Source organism: Lotus japonicus, chromosome 3 (assembly GCF_012489685.1).
Source record: "Lotus japonicus ecotype B-129 chromosome 3, LjGifu_v1.2".
In the NCBI taxonomy this organism is placed as follows: domain Eukaryota; kingdom Viridiplantae; phylum Streptophyta; class Magnoliopsida; order Fabales; family Fabaceae; genus Lotus; species Lotus japonicus.
Genome location: NC_080043.1, coordinates 20,090,797 through 20,112,331, shown reverse-complemented (window position 1 = coordinate 20,112,331; position 21,535 = coordinate 20,090,797). Strand labels below are relative to the sequence as shown.

The window sequence follows — 21,535 nt, the reverse complement described above, 5'->3', positions numbered from 1 at the left end:
AAAGCTATGGCGAAGGGTTGCTTAAACATAGACGAATGGCGGAAAAGTACACTACAAGGTGACAGTAAAAGATAAAAGTAATGTTAAAAATTACATTATTCATTGTTTTCTTTCTCCTGTTCTTCTTCTTCCTCTTCTTCTTCAGTCGCTGTCCAGAGGTTTTGGTCAATCAGGGGAGGATCGTCGGGACCAACCAGTCCTGCGGCGGTTATCTCTTTCATTACTCCCATGGCGCTAAAGTCAAAGTTCGGGTACAAATGTTGGGCCTGGTCTTTGGCGAGGTAGAAACCGCGCTCGCGGTTGTCAAGGGCGATGTCAGCGGCTTGTTCCCTCGCCTCAATGGCTTTGGCCTTCTCCGTCGCCAGCTCGTCCTCTAGACTTTTGATCTTTGCTAGTTGGGAAGCAATTTCAGCATCTTTCGTGGCGAGGGCCTCGGCATGAGTTTCGGTCGCTTTCTTGATCTCCTCGGACGTAGCCTGCATCACCGCCTCCATGTCAGATTTCGCCAAGGCCAAGGACTCCGCAGACTTTTTCTCTTGCTCTGCCAACGCCTTTTTCACTAACTCCAGCTCAGCGCACAGTATGGCAAGCTCTGACTCCTTAGCAATCAGCGCCTCGCCTCGGGCAATCAAGTCCTTCTCAGCTTGCTCTTTTTCCTTCTTGCAAGCTTGAAGGCTTGCATCCAGCTCATCTGCTTCTTCCTTCATCAGCGCCAGCTGATCCTCCAGCTCGCCGATTTTAATCCCCGCTGTGCCAATCATCTTGTCGGCATAGACTTTGTCTTTTCCTGCCTGCGTCGCCAGTTTGTCGAAACGCTTTTCCCAAGCAGCGGCGGCTTCTTGATGCTTAGCACTTTCGGCCTTCAACCGCTCAGCTTCAACGTTGGCGGCATTGAACTTCTCAAACGTGTGAGCAAAGATGCACCCAGCGCGTAGGAGGCAAGCAAGAGTCTCCTCCTTGGTGTCATTCAGGCCCCGACTCAAAACTTCTTTTTCTATGACGTCACGGTTGAGACCAGCAAGTAAGAATTCTGAGGGTTCAATGGCGTTGGGGAGCATATTATAATAGCTTGAAGAACCAACCTCGGGAGCAGGGGCTTGTTCAATTTGAGCCGCTTCAGAGGTAGTGGCAGCGCCAGGACAGGATTGTTCCCCTTGATGAGGCGGGGAAGGCATGGAGCCCGCATCATGTGTTGAGGACGGGCTAGGAGGCGCATCTTGGCGAGGGGGAGACTTTGGGGTTTCATTTTCTTTTTCCTTCTCTCCAATAGGAGTGTCGGAAGACGCAGCAGCTTTTGTGGCGTTAACAGAGGACTCAGCGGCAACAGCAGCGGTCGCACCGGCGGAGGCAGGAGTAGAAGCTGGTGCGGCGGTTGGCTCGGTAGCTGCGGCGACGGAGGCTTCAGCGACATTTCTGCCTTTAGGCGTAGCAGCAGTGGTGGGCTGAGCGCCAGGGTTGGATGTGCCGGCGCCGGAGGAGGCTTTGGCCAATCTTCTCCTCTTGGGAGCTTTGGTGTTCTCGGCTTGGTTCTCAGCACCGCCCCGTTTTTTCGCGTCGCCCTCAGTGTTGAATTTTGGGGAGAAGCGAGCCATTCTCCTCTCGCGAGCCTTCAGGAGCTCGGCGTTCGTGAAATTCATATCTTCTGTAACAATAAAAAAAAACGATCAGTGACAACATAGGAGTCGAGAAAGGAAATGTCAATAATAAAAGTGAGCTATGGGCAACCTAAGTATTTGGGAGTTCTTGAGAGGTCAGCGCCCTCAAGGACTGTTGTGCAGTCAAGGATGGGAAGTGGGGCAAGGAGATTAAGAAAGGCTTTATCGTTGGCGGACAAGGATTCCTCTGAAAGATCGGTGATCCCGTTGGGCTTCTCCGTCCAGTAAAGAGGAAAGAGGGCGGTCCCGTCTCTGAGGGTGAATGCCTCTGGGTAGGCGGGATGAACCGCCACACGGAAGTACTTTCGTGCGAAGGAGGACTTCGCGTTACTTTTGTGAGGATGCAAACACTTCCGGCCGGCTCGGGCCTTCAAGGAAATCCATCCTTTGTTTTTGATGGACTTGGGGTCGACGTCGTAAAGGTAGAAGAAACTGGTGGGGGATGGGGCGATGCCGACAGCGGCGCTTAGGATTTCAAAACATCGAATGAAAGCCCAGGCATTAGGGTGGAGTTGACAGGGAGCCGCGTTGATGTCGCGGAGGACGGTTTGGACAAAGGGTGAAAAAGGAAGCCTGATTCCAAGCTCGCTAAACATGTATTCGTACGCAAAGAAAAAATGGGATCTCTTTACGTCGCCGTCTGGCTTGTGAAGCCAGGGGCGATCCCCGGGACTGCAAACCCAGATCCTGAGTTTGGCGTTAAACTCATCGTCATTGGACAAGCCACCCAGGGAGTTCACGAATTGCACAATGGGATCGCTGTCTTGGAAGATGGAAGGTTGATCTATAGCCTCGTGTTTGGGGGCTACTTGGACTGGAAGGGGCAGAGTGGCGTAGGTTTTTAGTCGGTGAGCTGGGATCTCCGGAACCTCTAAACGGAGGCCGCCGGCAGCGGTGGAGTCAGGGTCGCTTTCGGAGGAGGAAGAAGAGTGATTAGGGGAGGTAGGGTTTGAAGCCATTTTTAGAAGACAGTGAAGTGAAAGAAAGGAAAAGATAAGTATGTGTGCGATGTAAAGATAAGGACAGTGGGACTCACCGGAGTAGGATGTGAAGAGTGGGTAGCGGAAAGGGTGATAAGCGACGGCTCCGGAGCGGAAGTGGACAGAGGGAGTTTGGTAAGCGATTAGGGAAGTAAAGAGGGGTCTCGGAAAGGGATGACAGTGGGGAAGAAGGGTTTTTATAGGAGAAGGGGAGAAGCTGGAGGGGTGACGCGTGTTGGACGCGTGTGGAAGGTTGGAAGTCATGATGGTTTTGGGGAGGTGGGTCGCGTGCAATGGGGAGTTACTGCGCACGATGGGACGGTTATGAAAGGAGAAGTGACGGTTCCGGAGAAAGAGGGAAATTGATGTAACCAACACATCACGTGGGGCAGCCACGTGAGGCAGATAGAGATTTGAAAGGGTTCTAAAATAAGGGAAAGCGCGAAAAGCCTCGCCACCATAAGGATCAAACACCATCGCCTGACGGGTGACACCAACAACAAAGTTCAGTCGCTCGCCGGGGTCACCGCCAGTCAATGATTGAATGATCGGCACATGACCCATGCCTGTCACCTTTCCCGCCGGCGAGCGATCATACACCTGCTCCAACCTATCGCCAATACGAAGTAATCGTTCTCGCCGCTTGTGGACTAGTGGACTTGCCAGCTCGGGTTGCTCGTCAAGTCAGTGGACTGGGTAACTGAAAATGCAAGTTTCCTTTTGCTCACGCCGTGTTGGCGATATAGTTTACTTCTTTTTTCTTAAGCCATGTTGGCAGTGCAGATTCTGGTGTACTGTAGGACATATGTAAAAGCATTTAAAAGACACCCTTAGCTCTCGTACCTCGAGCTCGGTGTCTTGTGGACTAGTGGACTGGGCGAGCCCCTAGAGTGGCAACGCCCAGCATGTATCCCGCCCTGAGGCGGGGCCCTGGCCTTTGGGTGGGCCTTGACCTCGGAGGCCCAATTGGCCCAATAGGTAGTACCCAAGCTCTATAAATAGGAGGTAGTTATCAAGTGTAAGGGACTTTTTGCTCATTTGATGAAGTAACACATAAAATCCAGCATTCTCTCTCTTATTCTCTCTCGCTAGCACAATCTCTCTACCCTTAGGTACTATACCTTTCCTCAATGTTCATTCCCAGAACACTCCTCTATCCTCTAATTGTGATACTTCCACTGAGGAAAGTGGCTGGACCATGTACTTTGAGGAATTCTTTAATGACCATCATCATAATAATCACAATTGTTCCATGTCTTTATCTGTTGTTGCTAGCTCCTCCCATATTGTCTCTGATGCCACTTCCTTGGTAGAGAAAAAAATTCCTAGTGGCGAACATGTTGAGGAGCTTTCTTCTTTGAATGAAAACGACAAGAGATCAAGTTTCAAGAGGAGGAGGAATATTATAGAAGCTTTGGTTGATGAGGCTTTGGAAGACACAGCAACTTCTTGTCTCAATAGTCCCAAGGTTTTTTTCCTACATTATTTTTTTTTCTTCTTATAGTAAGTGTAAGTTTATTAATAATCATTAACTTTGAGAATGTTTGAAAACCACAATTAATTTTATAGAATCAATTCTACTTGATTCAAAATCAATTCTATCTCAAAATGATGGATGCATCATACTAAACCAGAATCAGCTCGACAATTCTACAGAATCAATTTCATACTTGCTAACAAATAATTGTTTTTTTTTTCTCCATCGAAAAATGAACAAATAGTTGTTTACGCAATAAACACATTTAATTCAAAAAATTTACAGCTGATATTCATATAATATAATTATCTTACAAAATTCACATTATTTCAACTCACGCTTACCATATTATTATTTTTTATAAGCGCTTACCATATCATATGCAATTTTAGTAGAATCAATTACTTAAAATAAATTTTGCTAACTCTGATCTAAACACACACTTTTATTATTTTTTCTATTATGTGCAAAGAAAAATAAGCATATACTAAATATTACATAAAAAATATGATGAGTGAACCAAATATTTTAACAGGTCCACAGTCGAATTGTCCTAATTTTACTAGTTCTGTAACTTAACAATGGTATCTTACTAATCTTTGGATTCCTATGCCAACCGACAGTTTGACAGGCCGAAAACAAAAAGAAATAGTAAACCTTTCCCAGGTTCAATCAAAATGATTTTGACATAAAATATATGTTATAAAGTATTCTTGTGTGTGTACTTTTTATGATTTTTTTTCTTTTTCCGGAGAAAGTTGTACTAGGTAAGGAAAAGGGATAAGAATTACATAAACAAAAAAAATGTATAACTTCCTTTTTGTTTGTCAAGTGTAAGTGAAGTGAGAAAGTTTTTTTATTCGCATCGATTTATTCATACCTCATATTTTTTCACTTTATTTTCATTTGATTTTGTCTTTATCTTTGTCATATTTTCTTATCATATTATATATCACATCTAATATATTTTTTTTTTTTTCTTATTATCGATCTCTCTTCTCCCTTCACGTGTGTGAACAAAAACATTTATGCTTCTGAAATGAAGTTTCTTGTTCCCTATCATTTCAGTTGTGTACAGTTTCAAACACATGCATGTTGGAATTGGAAGGGAATGAATTTAGTGCTTTTTCAACTAACTAGTTGCCCTGTCTGTTTTGTCCCTGTAGGAGAAAGGCAATACCTCAGGACAAAAAGAAGGGCGAAAAGAATTGATGAGTTTTAATAATGAGAGGGATAGCGACCGCACGGCGGAACAACAGAAGAGAGATCTTTGCGTAGTTCCTTAGCCAATGGTAGCAAATTAACTATCTTGGTTGATTAGTTTTATGTGAATTATTCATCCATCTCATTGAAATCTAGACTATTTGGTAACATTCAAATATGATGATGTCATAAGTTAACTATATATCTCAAAAGTTTGAGCGGGTGGGTGACAAAATTTGTGATTTTGATACATTATATTCACACACACTTAAACTTCTTTTCTATCTCATTTCATCTAGTTTCTCTTCTTTTTTTTTTTAGAAATTTTACATTGATTACAAATATAGCTAGTAAAAATAGTACTTATATATAAGACGAGTCAAGCTAAATTTTTTTTGGTAGAATTAGGTCTTCTAAATTATAATAATGTATCAGATTTTATCTTCAATCTTCTAAATTATAATAATGTATCAGATTTTATCTTCAATCATTTAATCGAGACCACTTATATCACTTAAAATATGTGTTGATAAGTCTCACATTGATTTACTAGAAAAAGAAAATCATAAAGAAGAGAGAAGTAATAGGTATGGGGATGATGCCATACAAAATAAAAATAAAAATAAAAATCAGCGAAAATGCGATTAAAGATAAAAATATGTGCTAATATATGAAGGCCGTATAATATTTACTTATATATGATTTGTTTGAATCTCTTTTCAGCTTTTTGAATTTAAAATTTGTAATAAGAAAAATTTTAAAATAAATTTTTCAAAAGTAGAAAAGAAAATATTTTTTGGGTGACATATTTATTTTTCAGAGCTGAAAAACATGTGATTTCAAAGCCAAAAATAAAAACATAAAACATGTTAAGAATATTTCGGGATTCAAAATTTAAAATAAATATTGTTCATGCCAAACGTGTTTTTTCTCTTTTACTGTTTTTAAAAACTAAACGTTTTACAAAAGAGTAATCAAACATGCTAATAATTTCTCCATCTTTTTTCTCTTTCTTATTTAGCCCAACCATTTTCACAAAGAAAATTGTGGTGGAACTTGTAGCACTAGGTTTATTTCCGTTTGTCCGTGCGATGCACGGATAATTTTTTACGAACTACAATGTTAATTACAATTATTGAGTATTTGATATATATGGAATAATACAATTTTCTAAGACATACAATTTTAATTAGCCAAACACTTGTACCGTTATTATCTTATGTTTATGTTTAAATATTTTATCTTTCTTATATATATGAATTATGAGTTTTAATTGTTAATTGTGTTTGACCCCCTTGTCGACTTGTAATTCAGCGCAGCTTTGGCTGTAAAAGATAAAAAGTTGGCTGAAATATAATAACATATTAGACTATGAGGGAGATATTTGAAACTAAAATTGTATACATATCTAAGAGTAATGATTTATTCATCTCACTTTCATTTCTATCTCATTTCCACACATTTCTCTATTTTGTTTTCTTATATATCTAAGGTGGATGGGGATAAGAAATGTCAACAAAACATTATTCCATGAGTCCAAACCACTAAAGGGCAATAATAACAGAAAAATTTCTTCATAGATGTTATTTCTTTCATAAGTTTTTACTTCTCAGCGGACCGAGCTGAATGAAGATACTTCTCAGCTGTATATAATTTCAATTAAGCTGAAATATGCAATTAGAGGGTGAGTTCTTAAGTATGCAAAAAGAGACATGTAGAAAGGAACACTGCAAACAGAAGATGCAGAAACAAAATATTGCAGTACATCTGCATTACAAATGTTCATCTGCATTTTTAACCTTGAATTACATAAAAGCCCTCCTATGGGATGAGTAAAAACATTTCATGCATCCACCAATGAACAGAACATAAGTCACTAATTAGAAACAGATTGTCTGAGGATTGACATTGACTATCAAAACTAAAACTACAACATTTAGTTGCTCCGTGACAACACTCAACTTTTGATGAATCCATTATTCTCTTTATTGTCTTGCACAATAAAACATATACACCATCAGATAATTTCTCAGCAACATATCAGATATCATATCATCAAAATTAGAGACAAAGAGGGTATAGAATAAAAATAAAGGGGCCAAGAGAGAAAAAGCAATATCAAGCTTTAAATTCATGATATTTTATTGGGAGACCATAGCTAAACAACAATATAGAGACTATGTAATAGGTGTAGATAATCAATAGTTGTACACATACTGAGAAAGAAAGAAGTGATAAGTCTTACTCTTAGTATAAAATATAGAAATAGGAGTATTTATACCTGAACTTGAACCAAGAAGAAGACTAAATGGCACACAGGAAGGAGACGCTTAAGGATGAAAACCATTAAAACAACAATGAAAATGACTCTTGTAATCTATCCCTCAAACTATCACAGAAAAACTGAAACATGGAAAAATAAGTATGATGCCTGGAAAAAAAAAACCAACTCAATTTTAAATGATAAAGACTACTTATATCTTGATTCCTTAGCAAATATCATAAATGATTAGAATTTGCCAAAATGTATTTGTGCGGTTGAAGCCAAATTAGCCCCTAAGTTTTTTGAAAAATCCAAATATATATAATCAAGGCAAAGCCTAAAGAAGAGTTACATGATAGGGGCAAAATAAAATACACAAATAAAAGAGAGTTAGCAAAGGAAATTAGATAAGGAAAGCCTGTATAAATAACAGTAACACAAAAGAACAACTGCAACACTGTTGTCTATATCCTCACTTCTAATCACGTTCCAAGGCAGCAATGAAGAACGAATCAAGGGGCATGGCACACAACAACAACTTGACATTAATTCAGCAAGGAGAACATCAGAATTTAACTGTAGCAGAAACCAGAAGTGGATAAATACTCCTGGTCACTATCAACCTGAGAAAAGATGGCTCCAACAGCAACGAAAATAGAATGAAGAGGCTTGGCACACAACAACAACTTCTGCAGTAAATCAGCAAGGAGCACAGCCGAAAATAACAGTAGCAGAAACCAGAAGTGGATAAAAACCACTCTCAACCTTAAAAACATGACATTAATTTCTAAGGGTTAAGAAGAAACCTAAGATGAGCCATGTTGCAAGGCCTTCCCCCATTTTGGGGCTTGTCATCAAGTTGTCCTTGAAAATCCAGTGCACCAATGCCTTCTGCACATTTCTTCTCACTAAGACTTGCAACCATAACCTGTACATGTGGGTTTACAGAAAGAAAGAAAGAAAAACCATTGCAGCATTAACAATTTTCATCAAAGGAATGAAAAGTGTAAAATGGTAAACTTTTGTCACAAGTTCCGGCCCCATTAAACACTTCGATCTTGAAAGAGTACCTATTAAAAACAACATGTAATATAGTCATCATCAATTGAAATTACTAAGAATAATATAATTAAACTAAGGTCTAGTTGCAGAATTAACATTGTGAAAATAGCAAAAATGATAACACAGCAAGAGTTTCATAGTTGTGTGAATGATCACTCACTTAAGGCCCTTAACCAATAACGGAGTGCAAAAAGATCATGTGTAAATGTCATGCAAATTAAACCTAATATCAACGGAAGCAATTTAAGTTAATGTTTTCACCTTTTCCAACTTTCCAAATTTTCTATCTATTTTCTGTCACTAGAAGAGTGCATAGAATGTTCAAAAAAATACTTTATGGTTTTTAAGGTCAGAATATGACTAAATCAGTTTCCACTATTGGGGTTTTAAGCATATAACTCATATCCAATTATTATAAGTATTCTGTCACAAGCTTTCAATCACATAAATCAATATTTTTGAGTTCGGTTGATAAGAAATTTAGCTTATGATGTACAGATTGTAGAAATGTATGAGTCAACCTTCATATTTATGTTGCTACCATGATATTGTAACAAAGGTTGAGCTCATATAGCCACTGAATACTTATTTAAATTCATGATTTCTTCCATGCTATGACAAATATTTCTTCCTTTACCTAATAGCACTACAAAACTTCTCACTTGCAATTTAGTTCCAATTTATTCCACAATTTCTTTTATGTTAATGTCAATATCCTAGAACAGCTAAATATGAAACTAAGTATAGAAGATAACTATATGAAAAGAGTTCATGGATCATATTACATTTCGTGTCTCAGTAGTTCGATTCCTGCCTGAGGTTATAACCTTCCTGTAGTTCTTTTGATTGGCTGCATTTTGCTCAAAACATGATGGGCAACCATATGTTCCAACATCTGGAGCAACATGGTGGAATTACATATGTTGCTTGTTCAGTTGTTAAAGTCAAGCTTGTTGTGAGGTTGTTAACTGTATGGTGATTCAGAAGTTTTTATCCTATGCTGTGCGTTTTATCTTCTGAAGGCGTGTTTGTTTTAATCTTGGCTGAAGTAACAAGATTAATATCGTATGGACCAAGTCTATCTCAAATTCTGTTTTACTTGGTTCTGTTATTTTATTCTAGTAAGATTTGATTCCATGAAGATTCTTTCCAGAAGTGTGTTAGTGGACGCTATGACGTTCAGCCCATTGAAGATCCAAGCCCCATGTGAACGTCTATATAAAAGGAACTTGTAAACCCTAGCTGTGCACGGATTCAGAGATTCAGATATTGATTTTAGGGTTTTGTTTGTGAGTCATCTTGTGAGTGTTGTACCAACTTAGTGCTTTAGTTCATCAAAGTACTGAGTTGAATTTGTTTAGTTGAGTTGTAATCTCATCAAACTGTTTTTGATAAACATGTCTTGATCACTGTGGCAGTGATTGTTAGGAGTTAGAGAAAGTTTTCTCATAGCTTAGAGGAGAAGGGCTAAGCTTGATTCACTTGTGTAATAGTGGTGAACATATAAGAGGCTCTATACTAAGGGGGAGTACTTAGGTATAGGAGGGACTTTTATGTGACCTGAGAACTATTATTTGATAGTGAATTGACTCCTGGATTGATATCCTCCAGACGTAGGTGATGTTCACCGAACTGGGTTAACAACTCCTTGTGTTTTAACTGTTTGTTTATTATTGATACTCTGATTGTGTTTTGTTGTGCTACACATTGTTGCAACATTGTGTATCACATCTGTCCTAGGTGAATACGAATTTCAATTGGCATCAGAGCAGGCACCCTGTTCTAGTTGGGTGAGCTCCAGGGAAGACTGATTCGGTTCCAATGGACAACTCAAAGGAAGGTGGTTCTGTGAATAGACCACCTATTCTGGATGGCACCAACTACGACTACTGGAAGGCGCGTATGATTGCGTTTCTTAAATCAATTGACAGCAAGACCTGGAAGGCTATTGTCAAAGGTTGGAAACATCCGGTCAATATACCCAAGGAAGGGTCATCTGTTGGTGAATTGAAACCTGAGGATGAATGGAATAAAGAAGAGGATGAGGAAGCGTTGGGCAACTCTAAAGCGCTGAATGCTATATTCAATGGAGTGGATAAAAATATGTTCCGATTGATCAACACTTGCACTGTGGCAAAGGATGCTTGGGAGATTCTCAAGACTGCTCATGAGGGGACTTCCAGAGTTAGAATGTCGAGGCTTCAAATTCTAACAACTCAGTTTGAGAACTTAAAGATGAAGGAAGATGAGACCATTTCTGATTTTCATATGAGACTGCGTGATATGGCAAACTCCTCATTCGCTTTAGGGGAACAAATGTCAGAGGAGAAGCTTGTGAGAAAGATTCTCAGATCTCTTCCCAAGAAGTTCGACATGAAAGTAACTGCTATTGAAGAAGCTCAAGACATAAGCAGTATCAAGGTGGATGAGCTTATTGGATCTTTGATGACTTTTGAAATGACTCAGAATGATAGACCTGAGAAAAGAAATAAAAGCATTGCTCTTGTCTCAAGCACAGATTTGGATGATGATATGTCTGACAATGAAACTAATGAAAGCATATCTGAAGCCATTGCTTTTCTGGGAAGAAAATTCAACAAGGTTTTGAAGAGGCTGGATAAACGATCAAGGCCAAATGTGCAAGACAAACGACCTGACAACTTCAAGAATCAGCAATTTCAAAGAAAAATGAAAGATGAAGACAAGGCAGGAAATGGCCGAGGAGTTCAATGTCATGAATGTGAGGGTTTTGGCCACATCAGGGCTGAATGTGCCACATACTTAAAGAAACAGAAGAAAGGAATGGTCACCACTTGGTCTGATGATGAATCTGATACTGAAGGTGAAGATGTAACAGCAAACAAAGTAACATCATTCATGGTTAGATGTGATTCAGATGATGGAGACAGTGACAAGGAAATCTCCGATGAGGAACTTGCTGAAGCCTATAAACTTCTCTACACTAAGTGGAAAGAAGCATGTATCTATGGTCAGCAACAAAAGAAGCAAGTCCTTGACCTTCAAGCTGAGAAGAAGAAGCTAACTGAAGAAGTTGCCTTATTGAACTCAAAAATGGAAGGAATGACCAAGTCCATTCGCATGATGAGCAAAAGCACTGATATTCTGGATGAAATTCTTGATGTGGGAAAAAGTGCAGGTGATAAGACTGGGATAGGATTTGATTATCGTGCTGTTAACAAGGCAAGTCAGAACATGACCAAGGAACATGTGCAGATTGGAAGGCAATCAAATGTTAAAATGTGGAACCACAGGCCCCAGCAATCGGTTACACATTCGTATGCTCAAGTCAGGAACTATCAAAATTCAACTTGGAGATGTCATTACTGTGGCAGATTTGGTCACATTAGACCATATTGCTTCAAGCTATATGGATATCCTATGCTTCAAGGTGTATCACGAGAAGATGAAAAGAAAAGTCCAGACAAAAGAAAGTGGAAGCCTAGGGTTAATGTTACTGCTCTCATTGCTCACACCTCTCTGCGCGCATCATCAAAAGAAGACTGGTACTTTGATAGTGGGTGTTCCAGACACATGACAGGAGTAAAAAGTTATCTTGAGAAAGTGAAACCACATGCTAAGAGCTTTGTTACTTTTGGGGATGGAGCCAAAGGAAAGATCAGAGGAATTGGAAAATTGTCTGACACAGGATCTCCAAACCTTGATGATGTCTTGCTAGTTGAAGGGTTAACTGCAAACTTGATCAGCATAAGTCAACTTTGTGACCAAGGCTTGAAGGTGGTGTTCAAACAGTCTGGGTGTGTTGTCAAAAATAAGAACAAGGATGTGCTGATGAGAGGAGCTAGATCAAAGGACAACTGCTACATGTGGACCTCTGAAACAACATCTTTGTCTGCTCGATGTTTGATGTCTAAAGAAGATGAAGTTAGAATCTGGCACCAAAAGTTAGGTCATCTGAATCTTAAGAGTATGAAAAGGATTGTTGCTGAGGAAGTAGTTAGAGGGATACCAAAGTTGAACATCCAAGAAGGAAAGGTTTGTGGTGAATGTCAGATTGGGAAGCAGGTCAAAATGTCTCACCAGAAGTTACAACATCTGACTACATCAAAAGTGCTTGAACTACTGCACATGGATTTGATGGGGCCAATGCAAGTGGAAAGTCTGGGAGGAAAAAGGTACGTTTTTGTCTGTGTAGATGATTTTTCCAGGTTCACTTGGGTAGAATTTCTGAAGGAGAAGTCAGACACCTTTGAAGTGTTCAAAGAACTATGTCTCCAAGTGCAAAGGGAAAAAAGGAGTGGGATTGTCAAAATACGAAGTGATCATGGAAAAGAATTTGAAAATGGTCAATTCTCTGAGTTCTGCTCATCTGAAGGAATCAAACATGAATTCTCTGCTCCTATCACTCCTCAGCAAAATGGAGTGGTTGAAAGGAAGAACAGGACATTGCAAGAATCTGCTAGAGCTATGTTGCATGCAAAAAATCTACCATATCATTTTTGGGCTGAAGCCATCAACACTGCCTGCTACATTCACAATCGTGTCACTATTCGTCAAGGAGACACAGTCACTCAGTATGAACTATGGAAAGGAAAGAAACCTACAGTGAAGTATTTCCATGTTTTTGGGAGCAAGTGCTACATTCTGACTGACAGAGAACATAGGAGAAAACTGGATCCTAAAAGTGAAGTTGGAATATTTCTGGGATATTCTGGAAACAGCAGAGCTTACAGAGTTTATAATATCCGCATGAGAGTCATGATGGAATCCATTAATGTTGTTGTTGATGATACATCCAATGAGAGAACGGAACAAGCACATGATGAAGATGATCTACCGTATGAGTATACTAATGGGGAACCAGATGAGCCAGCAATTCAATTCCAAAATGAACAAGAAGACACTGTCTCTCAACTGCCTTTAGCTACCAAAGAACCCTCTATTAGAATTCAGAAGATACATCCAAAAGAAAATATCATTGGTGATCTGAATGATGGGGTTATTACAAGGTCAAGGGATCTAGTTTCTAATGCATGCTTCATATCAAAAATAGAACCAAAGAATGTCAAAGAAGCTCTGACTGATGAGTTCTGGATTCAATCCATGCAAGAGGAACTGGGACAGTTCAAGAGAAATGAAGTGTGGGAATTGGTTCCAAGACCTGATGATGCAAATGTTGTGGGAACTAAGTGGATATTCAGGAACAAGTCTGATGAGAGTGGTAATGTGACAAGGAACAAATCTCGTCTAGTTGCTCAGGGATACTCTCAAATAGAAGGGGTAGACTTTGATGAAACATTTGCTCCTGTTGCTCGTCTTGAATCTATCAGATTGTTGTTAGGAGTAGCATGTTTGCTAAAATTCAGACTATATCAAATGGACGTCAAGAGTGCATTCTTGAATGGTTACCTGGATGAAGAAGTCTATGTGGAACAACCTAAAGGGTTTGTAGATCCAAGTTTTCCAGATCATGTGTACAGATTGAAAAAGGCTCTGTATGGCTTAAAACAAGCACCTAGAGCCTGGTATGAAAGATTGACAGAGTTTCTGATCAACAATGGTTATGACAAAGGTGGCATTGACAAAACCTTGTTTGTTAAGAAAAATGGCAGTGAACTCATGGTAGCTCAAATTTATGTTGATGACATCGTGTTTGGTGGCATGTCGAACCATATGGTGGAACAATTTGTTGAACAAATGAAATCTGAGTTTGAAATGAGTCTTGTAGGCGAATTAACTTACTTTCTGGGACTTCAGGTAAAACAGATGGAAGATACCTTATTCATCACTCAAAGTAAGTATGCCAAGGGAATTGTTAAGAAGTTTGGTCTTGAGAATGCTGGCCATAAAAGAACTCCTGCTGCAACTCATATCAAGCTTACAAAGGATGGGAAAGGTACTGATGTGGATCCTAGTTTATATAGAAGCATGATTGGAAGTCTTTTGTATCTCACTGCCAGCAGACCAGATATTACTTTTGCAGTTGGAGTCTGTGCTAGGTATCAAGCAGAACCAAAGACTAGTCATCTCATTCAAGTGAAAAGGATCATTAAGTATATCAGTGGTACAAGTGATTATGGCATTTTGTACTCTCGCAACACTAATTCAGTGTTAACAGGTTACTGTGATGCGGATTGGGCTGGAAGTGCTGATGATAGGAAGAGCACATCAGGTGGATGTTTCTTTCTTGGAAGCAATCTAATTTCTTGGTTCAGTAAAAAGCAAAATTGTGTCTCTCTCTCTCTACGGCAGAAGTTGAATATATAGCTGCTGGAAGCAGTTGCACTCAGTTGATGTGGATGAAACAAATGTTAAAGGAGTATAATGTGCAACAAGATGTTATGACATTGTTTTGTGACAATCTAAGTGCTATCAACATATCCAAAAATCCAATTCAGCACAGCAGAACAAAACATATTGATATTCGTCATCATTTGATCAGGGAGTTGGTTGAAGATGGTACTGTTACTCTGGAACATGTCTCAACTGAGAAGCAGTTAGCAGATATTTTTACCAAAGCTTTGGATGCCACACAGTTTGAAAAATTGAGGCAGTTATTGGGTATCTGTTTATTTGAGGAATTATAGCAATTAAAGGGATTTTTGTGTGCCAACGGCTATTTTGTTATTACTTCTGAGACACGCTTAATCAGGAATTTCCATTGTTTCTTGATAATCTCTCCTGCAACTTCTACTGTGCAACTTCCAATCTCTGAAACTCACTCCAAAACCGTCCATTCTTTTCTTGAAGACCCGTGTTTCCTTCTGTGTGTCTTCTTCACCATGAGTCAAGATTCTAGCAAGAAACTCACTCCTGAGATGAATGCTTACGGAGTAAAGGTAATGGGTCTGAAATCCAAAACCCCAAAATCTTCAAGGGTTTCCAAATCCTCTCCTCATACCAGTGAAATCGCAATTGCTCAAGGTATCTCTCAACCATCATCTGATCCGCACAAGAAGAAAGGGAAAAAGGCACGATCCAAGTCAGATGCGTCCAAAGCGAAGAGGAAGATGGTAACGAGAGGCTCTGAGGCTACTCAGAGAGTGAATTCCGAGGCTGAGATCAATCCAAGTACGGGTGACGATGTTGATGATTCTCGTATCACTGAAGTGTTGGAAACTCCTCTCAAGGAAGTTTTACATGCAAATGTAGATCCAATTGTTCCATCACCAAGCAACAACCAATCAAGCCACGGTGTTGATACTGATTGCAACAAGGATTCTGATCATCTTGAGGAAGAGGTAATGGTTCCCATCTCTACTCCCTCTGTTGATAAAACTATGCATGTCGAGGATGTTCAGGATGTTATTGAAAACTCAGAATCTGATGAGGTGTTGATCAACACCCTTGGTGCTTCTGCTTCTGTTGCTTCAAAAAGGCAAAAGATGACTGTTGTTCGTAAGTACTCTACGCGTTCCTCTGGCAAGAAGTTAGGTTTGGGTTTGAGTGAGAACAAGAAGAGCAAGAAGGCCATTATTCTTGATGATGATACTCCTGTTGTCCAGAATGTCAAGAGAAAGGTTCACAAAGATAATGCTGCTCCTGTTGTTGATGAGACTCCAACTGAGGAGTTGGATAAGTCAGATACTGGTTCTGCTGCTCGGAAGCGCAAGATTGGGAAACGAATTCCAGAAAATGTGCCTGCTGCTCCTTTGGATAACATTTCTTTTCACTCTGAAGAGAGTGTTGGTAAGTGGAAGTATGTTTATCAGCGCAGGATTGCTCAAGAGAGGGAATTGACTGGTGAGATTCTGCATTGTCAAGAAATTATGAAACTTCTTGAGGCTGCTGGGTTATTGAAAACTGTTACTGAGATAGGTGGCTGCTATGACAAGTTGGTGAGAGAATTTATTGTGAATGTGACTACAAATTGCACTGTTTCTGGGCATCCTGATTTCAGGAAAGTTTTTGTGCGTGGTAAGTGTGTCCATTTTTCACCTGAGATCATTAACCAGTATTTGGGAAGGAGCACTGTTGCCACAGGAAATGAAGAGCTGTCATTGAGTGCTATCACTAAAGAACTCACGGCTGGTCAGACTATGGTATGGCCTGCTAAAGGATTGCTGTCTTCTACTTATTTGAGTGTGAAGTATGCTATCTTGAATCGCATTGGTGCTGCAAATTGGGCTCCTACCACTCATAGCTCAAATGTTTCTTCAGGTTTGGCAAAATTAATTTATCTGGTTGGAACTCAAACTCAGTTTGATTTTGGTGAATATGTCTTTGCTCAAACTATGAAGCATGCTGAAACTTTTGCTGTCAGGCTTCCTATTGGTTTTCCTTGTTTAATTTGTGGGATTATTTTGAGTCAACATCCTCAAATTCTCCGTGATGATGAGGTTCCTAGCCAGAAAGCTAGTCTTCTCACTATTGATTCCAGGCTGCTAGCTGGTGCCCATGTTTCTGATGTTGCTGGTTTGGCTGAGATGACTCAGGGGGAGGGTACTTCCTCTCAGAAGACTCCTGAGACTCCAATTGCTGCGCTTATTGCTGTGTCTAAGATGCTTCAGGACACAATTACTAGTTGTACATTGAGGAAGAAGAATGTGGACACTCTCATTCTGCAGTTGACTAAAGGCAAGAGGCCTCTTGAAGACAATGCTGCTGCTCATGCTCAAGATGATGTTGGTACTTCTGATGATGATACTACTAGTGATTAGTGCCCTTGTTCCTTCATCTCTTCAATATGGTTGTACTATTTTGTTGACTTTTGTTGTTTCTCTGCACCCTTTGACAATTTCTGCTAATAAGGGGGAGAATGGTACTGTTGCTTGTTAGTACTGTTGCTTGAGTGTTTTTGTTCAGACTAAGTTTGATGTTGTTCAGTAGGGTGGTACGTTCATCATATGCTGTGTGCTGTTGTGTGCAAATGGATGAGTTTGTTGTTTTTAGCATTGTTTGGCTGTCTGACCATGTTTTAGCAAAAATTTGCCAAAGGGGGAGATTGTAGTTCTTTTGATTGGCTGCATTTTGCTCAAAACATGATGGGCAACCATATGTTCCAACATCTGGAGCAACATGGTGGAATTACATATGTTGCTTGTTCAGTTGTTAAAGTCAAGCTTGTTGTGAGGTTGTTAACTGTATGGTGATTCAGAAGTTTTTATCCTATGCTGTGCGTTTTATCTTCTGAAGGCGTGTTTGTTTTAATCTTGGCTGAAGTAACAAGATTAATATCGTATGGACCAAGTCTATCTCAAATTCTGTTTTACTTGGTTCTGTTATTTTATTCTGGTAAGATTTGATTCCATGAAGATTCTTTCCAGAAGTGTGTTAGTGGACTCTATGACGTTCAGCCCATTGAAGATCCAAGCCCCATGTGAACGTCTATATAAAAGGAACTTGTAAACCCTAGCTGTGCACGGATTCAGAGTTGAATTAAAAGGAACTTGTAAACCCTAGAAGTGTGTTAGGGTTTTGTTTGTGAGTCCTCTTGTGAGTGTTGTACCAACTTAGTGCTTTAGTTCATCAAAGTACTGAGTTGAATTTGTTTAGTTGAGTTGTAATCTCATCAAACTGTTTTTGATAAACATGTCTTGATCACTGTGGCAGTGATTGTTAGGAGTTAGAGAAAGTTTTCTCATAGCTTAGAGGAGAAGGGCTAAGCTTGATTCACTTGTGTAATAGTGGTGAACATATAAGAGGCTCTATACTAAGGGGGAGTACTTAGGTATAGGAGGGACTTTTATGTGACCTGAGAACTATTATTTGATAGTGAATTGACTCCTGGATTGGTATCCTCCAGACGTAGGTGATGTTCACCGAACTGGGTTAACAACTCCTTGTGTTTTAACTGTTTGTTTATTATTGATACTCTGATTGTGTTTTGTTGTGCTACACATTGTTGCAACATTGTGTATCACATCTGTCCTAGGTGAATACGAATTTCACTTCCCATCCTCAGCAATTACACACCTGGTAACAGATATTACAGTTTGCATAAATATAGTAAGTAAGATCAATAATCCTCCAATTAAATGATAAGCAAAAAGCTCTTGCAATCTTATTCATTGCAGTATAACATCAAGATGAAATGTGAACGAAGATTCATTTCAACCAGTTTGACAGCAAACAAATAGCAAGTAAATCTACCTAAAATTAAAGATAAATGATTAAGATGTGCTCATAGTAGGATTCTATATGCCTTCAACTTCCTAATATATACTTGAGAAGGGATACAATTTAAACCTCACCAAATAAAAATGTCAATACCTCATATTAACAACACACCAAGATTACAAAAAACAACACGGAATGGAAAAAGGAAGAAAAGATTACCTCTAAAGCAACACACCAAGTTTCTGCAAGCCTTTCTAAGCAATTTCTGCCTCATCTGCAAGAGTACCCTAACAAAAAATGGAAAAGGAAGAAAAGATTAGAAGTTAATTAAAGATCACATGACTCTTACTTGTAATCTTGACCATAAATGGAAACTGCAGTTGAAGCATTAAAGAAAATGGAAAACAAAACTCAATGAAGACACTATAGAAGAGAGAAATTAAAAAGCTACACATCCATTATTCCAGTTGTTTCAATCAGTAAATTTTAGAGCTGCAGAGAGGATTCAAGGATCCAGCGGTAAAAGACATCAGATGAAATCAACAAAGATGAAATCAACAAAGATAAAGGGGGTGTATTGAGCGTAAATACAAACGCAGAAACAAGATGGGTAAAACAGCTAAACAATGCCAGTATTTATAGAGGATCTTGAGTACAAAAAGGGAGAAACCGATTACCCTACTACCAGTAGCACATCATTTGCATATGGTTTAGGTAACTATTTGTACGATCAATTAACTATGGTATTTTAATCCAGATGTGAGGAAATGAATAGAGGAGACGAACCTGTTGTTCCACGATCTTCGCTTCTCCTTCTCATACGCACCCACACAGAGCACGCTTCCTCATTCTCCTTCCACGATTTTCGCTTATCCTTCTGCATCCTTACCTAATAACCCTTTCTTGATTTGAAAGTTGTATGACGCCGTTTGTGAGAAGAAAACCACGGGAAAGAGGAAACCTAGCAGATCAGGGAACAATTTCTCGTACGCGGATGAACTGTATCTAGCGAAGAGTCTGGCGGGATGTGATGGGTACCGTCGAAAACTTGAAATCAGTAGGTAGAGAGGGAGAGAACACGCGATTAGAGACCTAGAGTTGATGAGAGACTCAGACACGGTGATGAACAGTGTGAAAGGAAAACGGCGTCGTTTTTGCTTTTGTGAGTTGAAAAAAAAAATATAAAACAGAATTAAGTCAAAGAAGGACACGTGTCGAAGTGTAATTGGCGGTTTTATAGCTACAATAGTCGAAGAATAAGAAGTAGTAGATATGATGAATAGTAGTGAACCATTTTTAACTACTCTATCCTAATTTAGTCCTTTGGAGTAGCAGTACATGCATGCTAGTTTTACACCGAAATAGCACACTACTGGTTATAGGATATTCTCTGCTGTAAAAAGCAGACCAAACATGAGACACTGAATGCATGGAATAAATGAAGTGACGAGTAAGTTGAAATGTTCGAATTTCTTTTTTATAGGTAAATGTTAGTTATTAGTTGTTAGTAAGTTAGAAAATTCATTTAAATGTCTCTTCCAGGATTCGAACCCTGGACCTTCCCCTCCCCAACCCTTATGTCCCCTAGCTCTTACCACTTGAGTTAACCCTCGGGGACGTTGAAATGTTGAATAGTAAGAAAACAAAAAAGATTACTATCATTTTACTCTGACTGAGCGAGTCCAGGTCAATGATCAGAATATTCAGATTGCATATATATATGTCCCCTTGATAATCTCTTGCAAACATCGATTAAAGTTGTAAAAGGGTACTTTTTGTTACTTTCACCTACAAGTTTAATGCATTTGGTATCTTTCAAAAAAATCAGGTACTAAGCACACATTCAAACTAAACTCAGTCTCTACGATTTAAGGTTCAAGTCTAATTTAACAAGTTCCTCTGGACTATATATGCATATGCATCACATAAAGAGGACAAGGTCCAATTTGAAAACGAGTTTCAAGTTTTATAAACGTCCTTACGGAAAACACCAATTATTAATAAGTCCTTGAAGAAATCATAAATTATAACAATCACATAATTATAAAAAGATCCTTAATCCCTAACTCATAGAATACATAGCTTAGTCCCTAACTCATTTTTCAAGCATCAAAACACTTCACAAGTTCCAACAACGTACAAAATCTTGACCTAAAACCTTAAGCATAGCCACGACCTCATGCATATGTACACAACCAAATTTGCCTTTTTACCCAAAACACTTTCAAAGCTACTTTATCATTTAAGAACACTTAATCAAGCTGGAAGCAGAGGCATTTGTCGTTTGGGGGCAGGTTGTGTCTTATAAAAGCTGTCCTCTCATCTATTCCTTTATATTATCTGTCATTCTTTAAGATGCCTGCAGGTATTGTTTATGAATGCAATAAAATTATGAGAAGGTTCTTATGGGGGGAGCAGATGGTAGTGGGAAGATTGCTTGGGTGGAATGGTCTAAAATTTGTAGACCTAAAGAGGATGGGGGCTTGGGGGTAAAGGACCTACGCTTGTTTAATCGTGCACTGTTAGGAAAATGGCGTTGGCGCTTGTTAAGAGAAAGAAGTAGTCTTTGGTGCAAAATTCTGATGTCAAAATACAATGGTTCCGTGCATTCAAAAGACTCTTTCTGGTGGAGAGATTTGCATTCGGTATGTTATGGTGATGAAGAGGGGAAATGGTTTAATGAGGCAGTGAGTAGAAGGCTGGGGGATGGCAGAGATGTTGCGTTTTGGAAGGAAAACTGGACTGGCGGTGGTGCTTTCTGCAGTTTATTTCCAAGGCTTTTTTTGTTGTCTGTTCAGCAGGATGCTTCAATCTTTGATATGGGCCTACGGGTAAATGGAAGCTGGGGCTGGAGATT

The 21,535-nt window shown here is 39.3% G+C and overlaps 2 protein-coding genes across 2 annotated transcripts; both read left to right on the top strand.

Moving 5' to 3' along the window:
* Positions 1-3,789: 3,789 nt before the first annotated feature.
* LOC130749375 (uncharacterized) lies at positions 3,790-5,583 on the top strand. The gene is made up of 2 exons (XM_057602720.1): positions 3,790-4,103; positions 5,279-5,583. Exons 1-2 carry the CDS (start codon positions 3,834-3,836, stop codon positions 5,396-5,398), a joined length of 390 nt encoding a protein of 129 aa, XP_057458703.1. The 5' UTR covers positions 3,790-3,833; the 3' UTR covers positions 5,399-5,583.
* Positions 5,584-15,401: 9,818 nt separating this feature from the next.
* LOC130743742 (uncharacterized) lies at positions 15,402-17,279 on the top strand. The gene has a single exon (XM_057595969.1). The coding sequence runs from the start codon at positions 15,402-15,404 to the stop codon at positions 17,277-17,279; it is 1,878 nt and encodes a 625-aa protein (XP_057451952.1).
* The last annotated feature ends 4,256 nt before the right edge of the window (positions 17,280-21,535 follow it).

What these genes read in the sequence shown, in the direction of transcription:
- LOC130743742 (XM_057595969.1), top strand. Translation starts at nt 15,402, where the DNA reads ATGAGTCAAGATTCTAGCAAGAAACTCACTCCTGAGATGAATGCTTAC.
- LOC130749375 (XM_057602720.1), top strand. Translation starts at nt 3,834, where the DNA reads ATGTACTTTGAGGAATTCTTTAATGACCATCATCATAATAATCACAAT. An exon ending in CTTGTCTCAATAGTCCCAAG is followed by an intron (nt 4,104 to 5,278) that starts GTTTTTTTCCTA and finishes TTGTCCCTGTAG; the next exon opens with GAGAAAGGCAATACCTCAGG.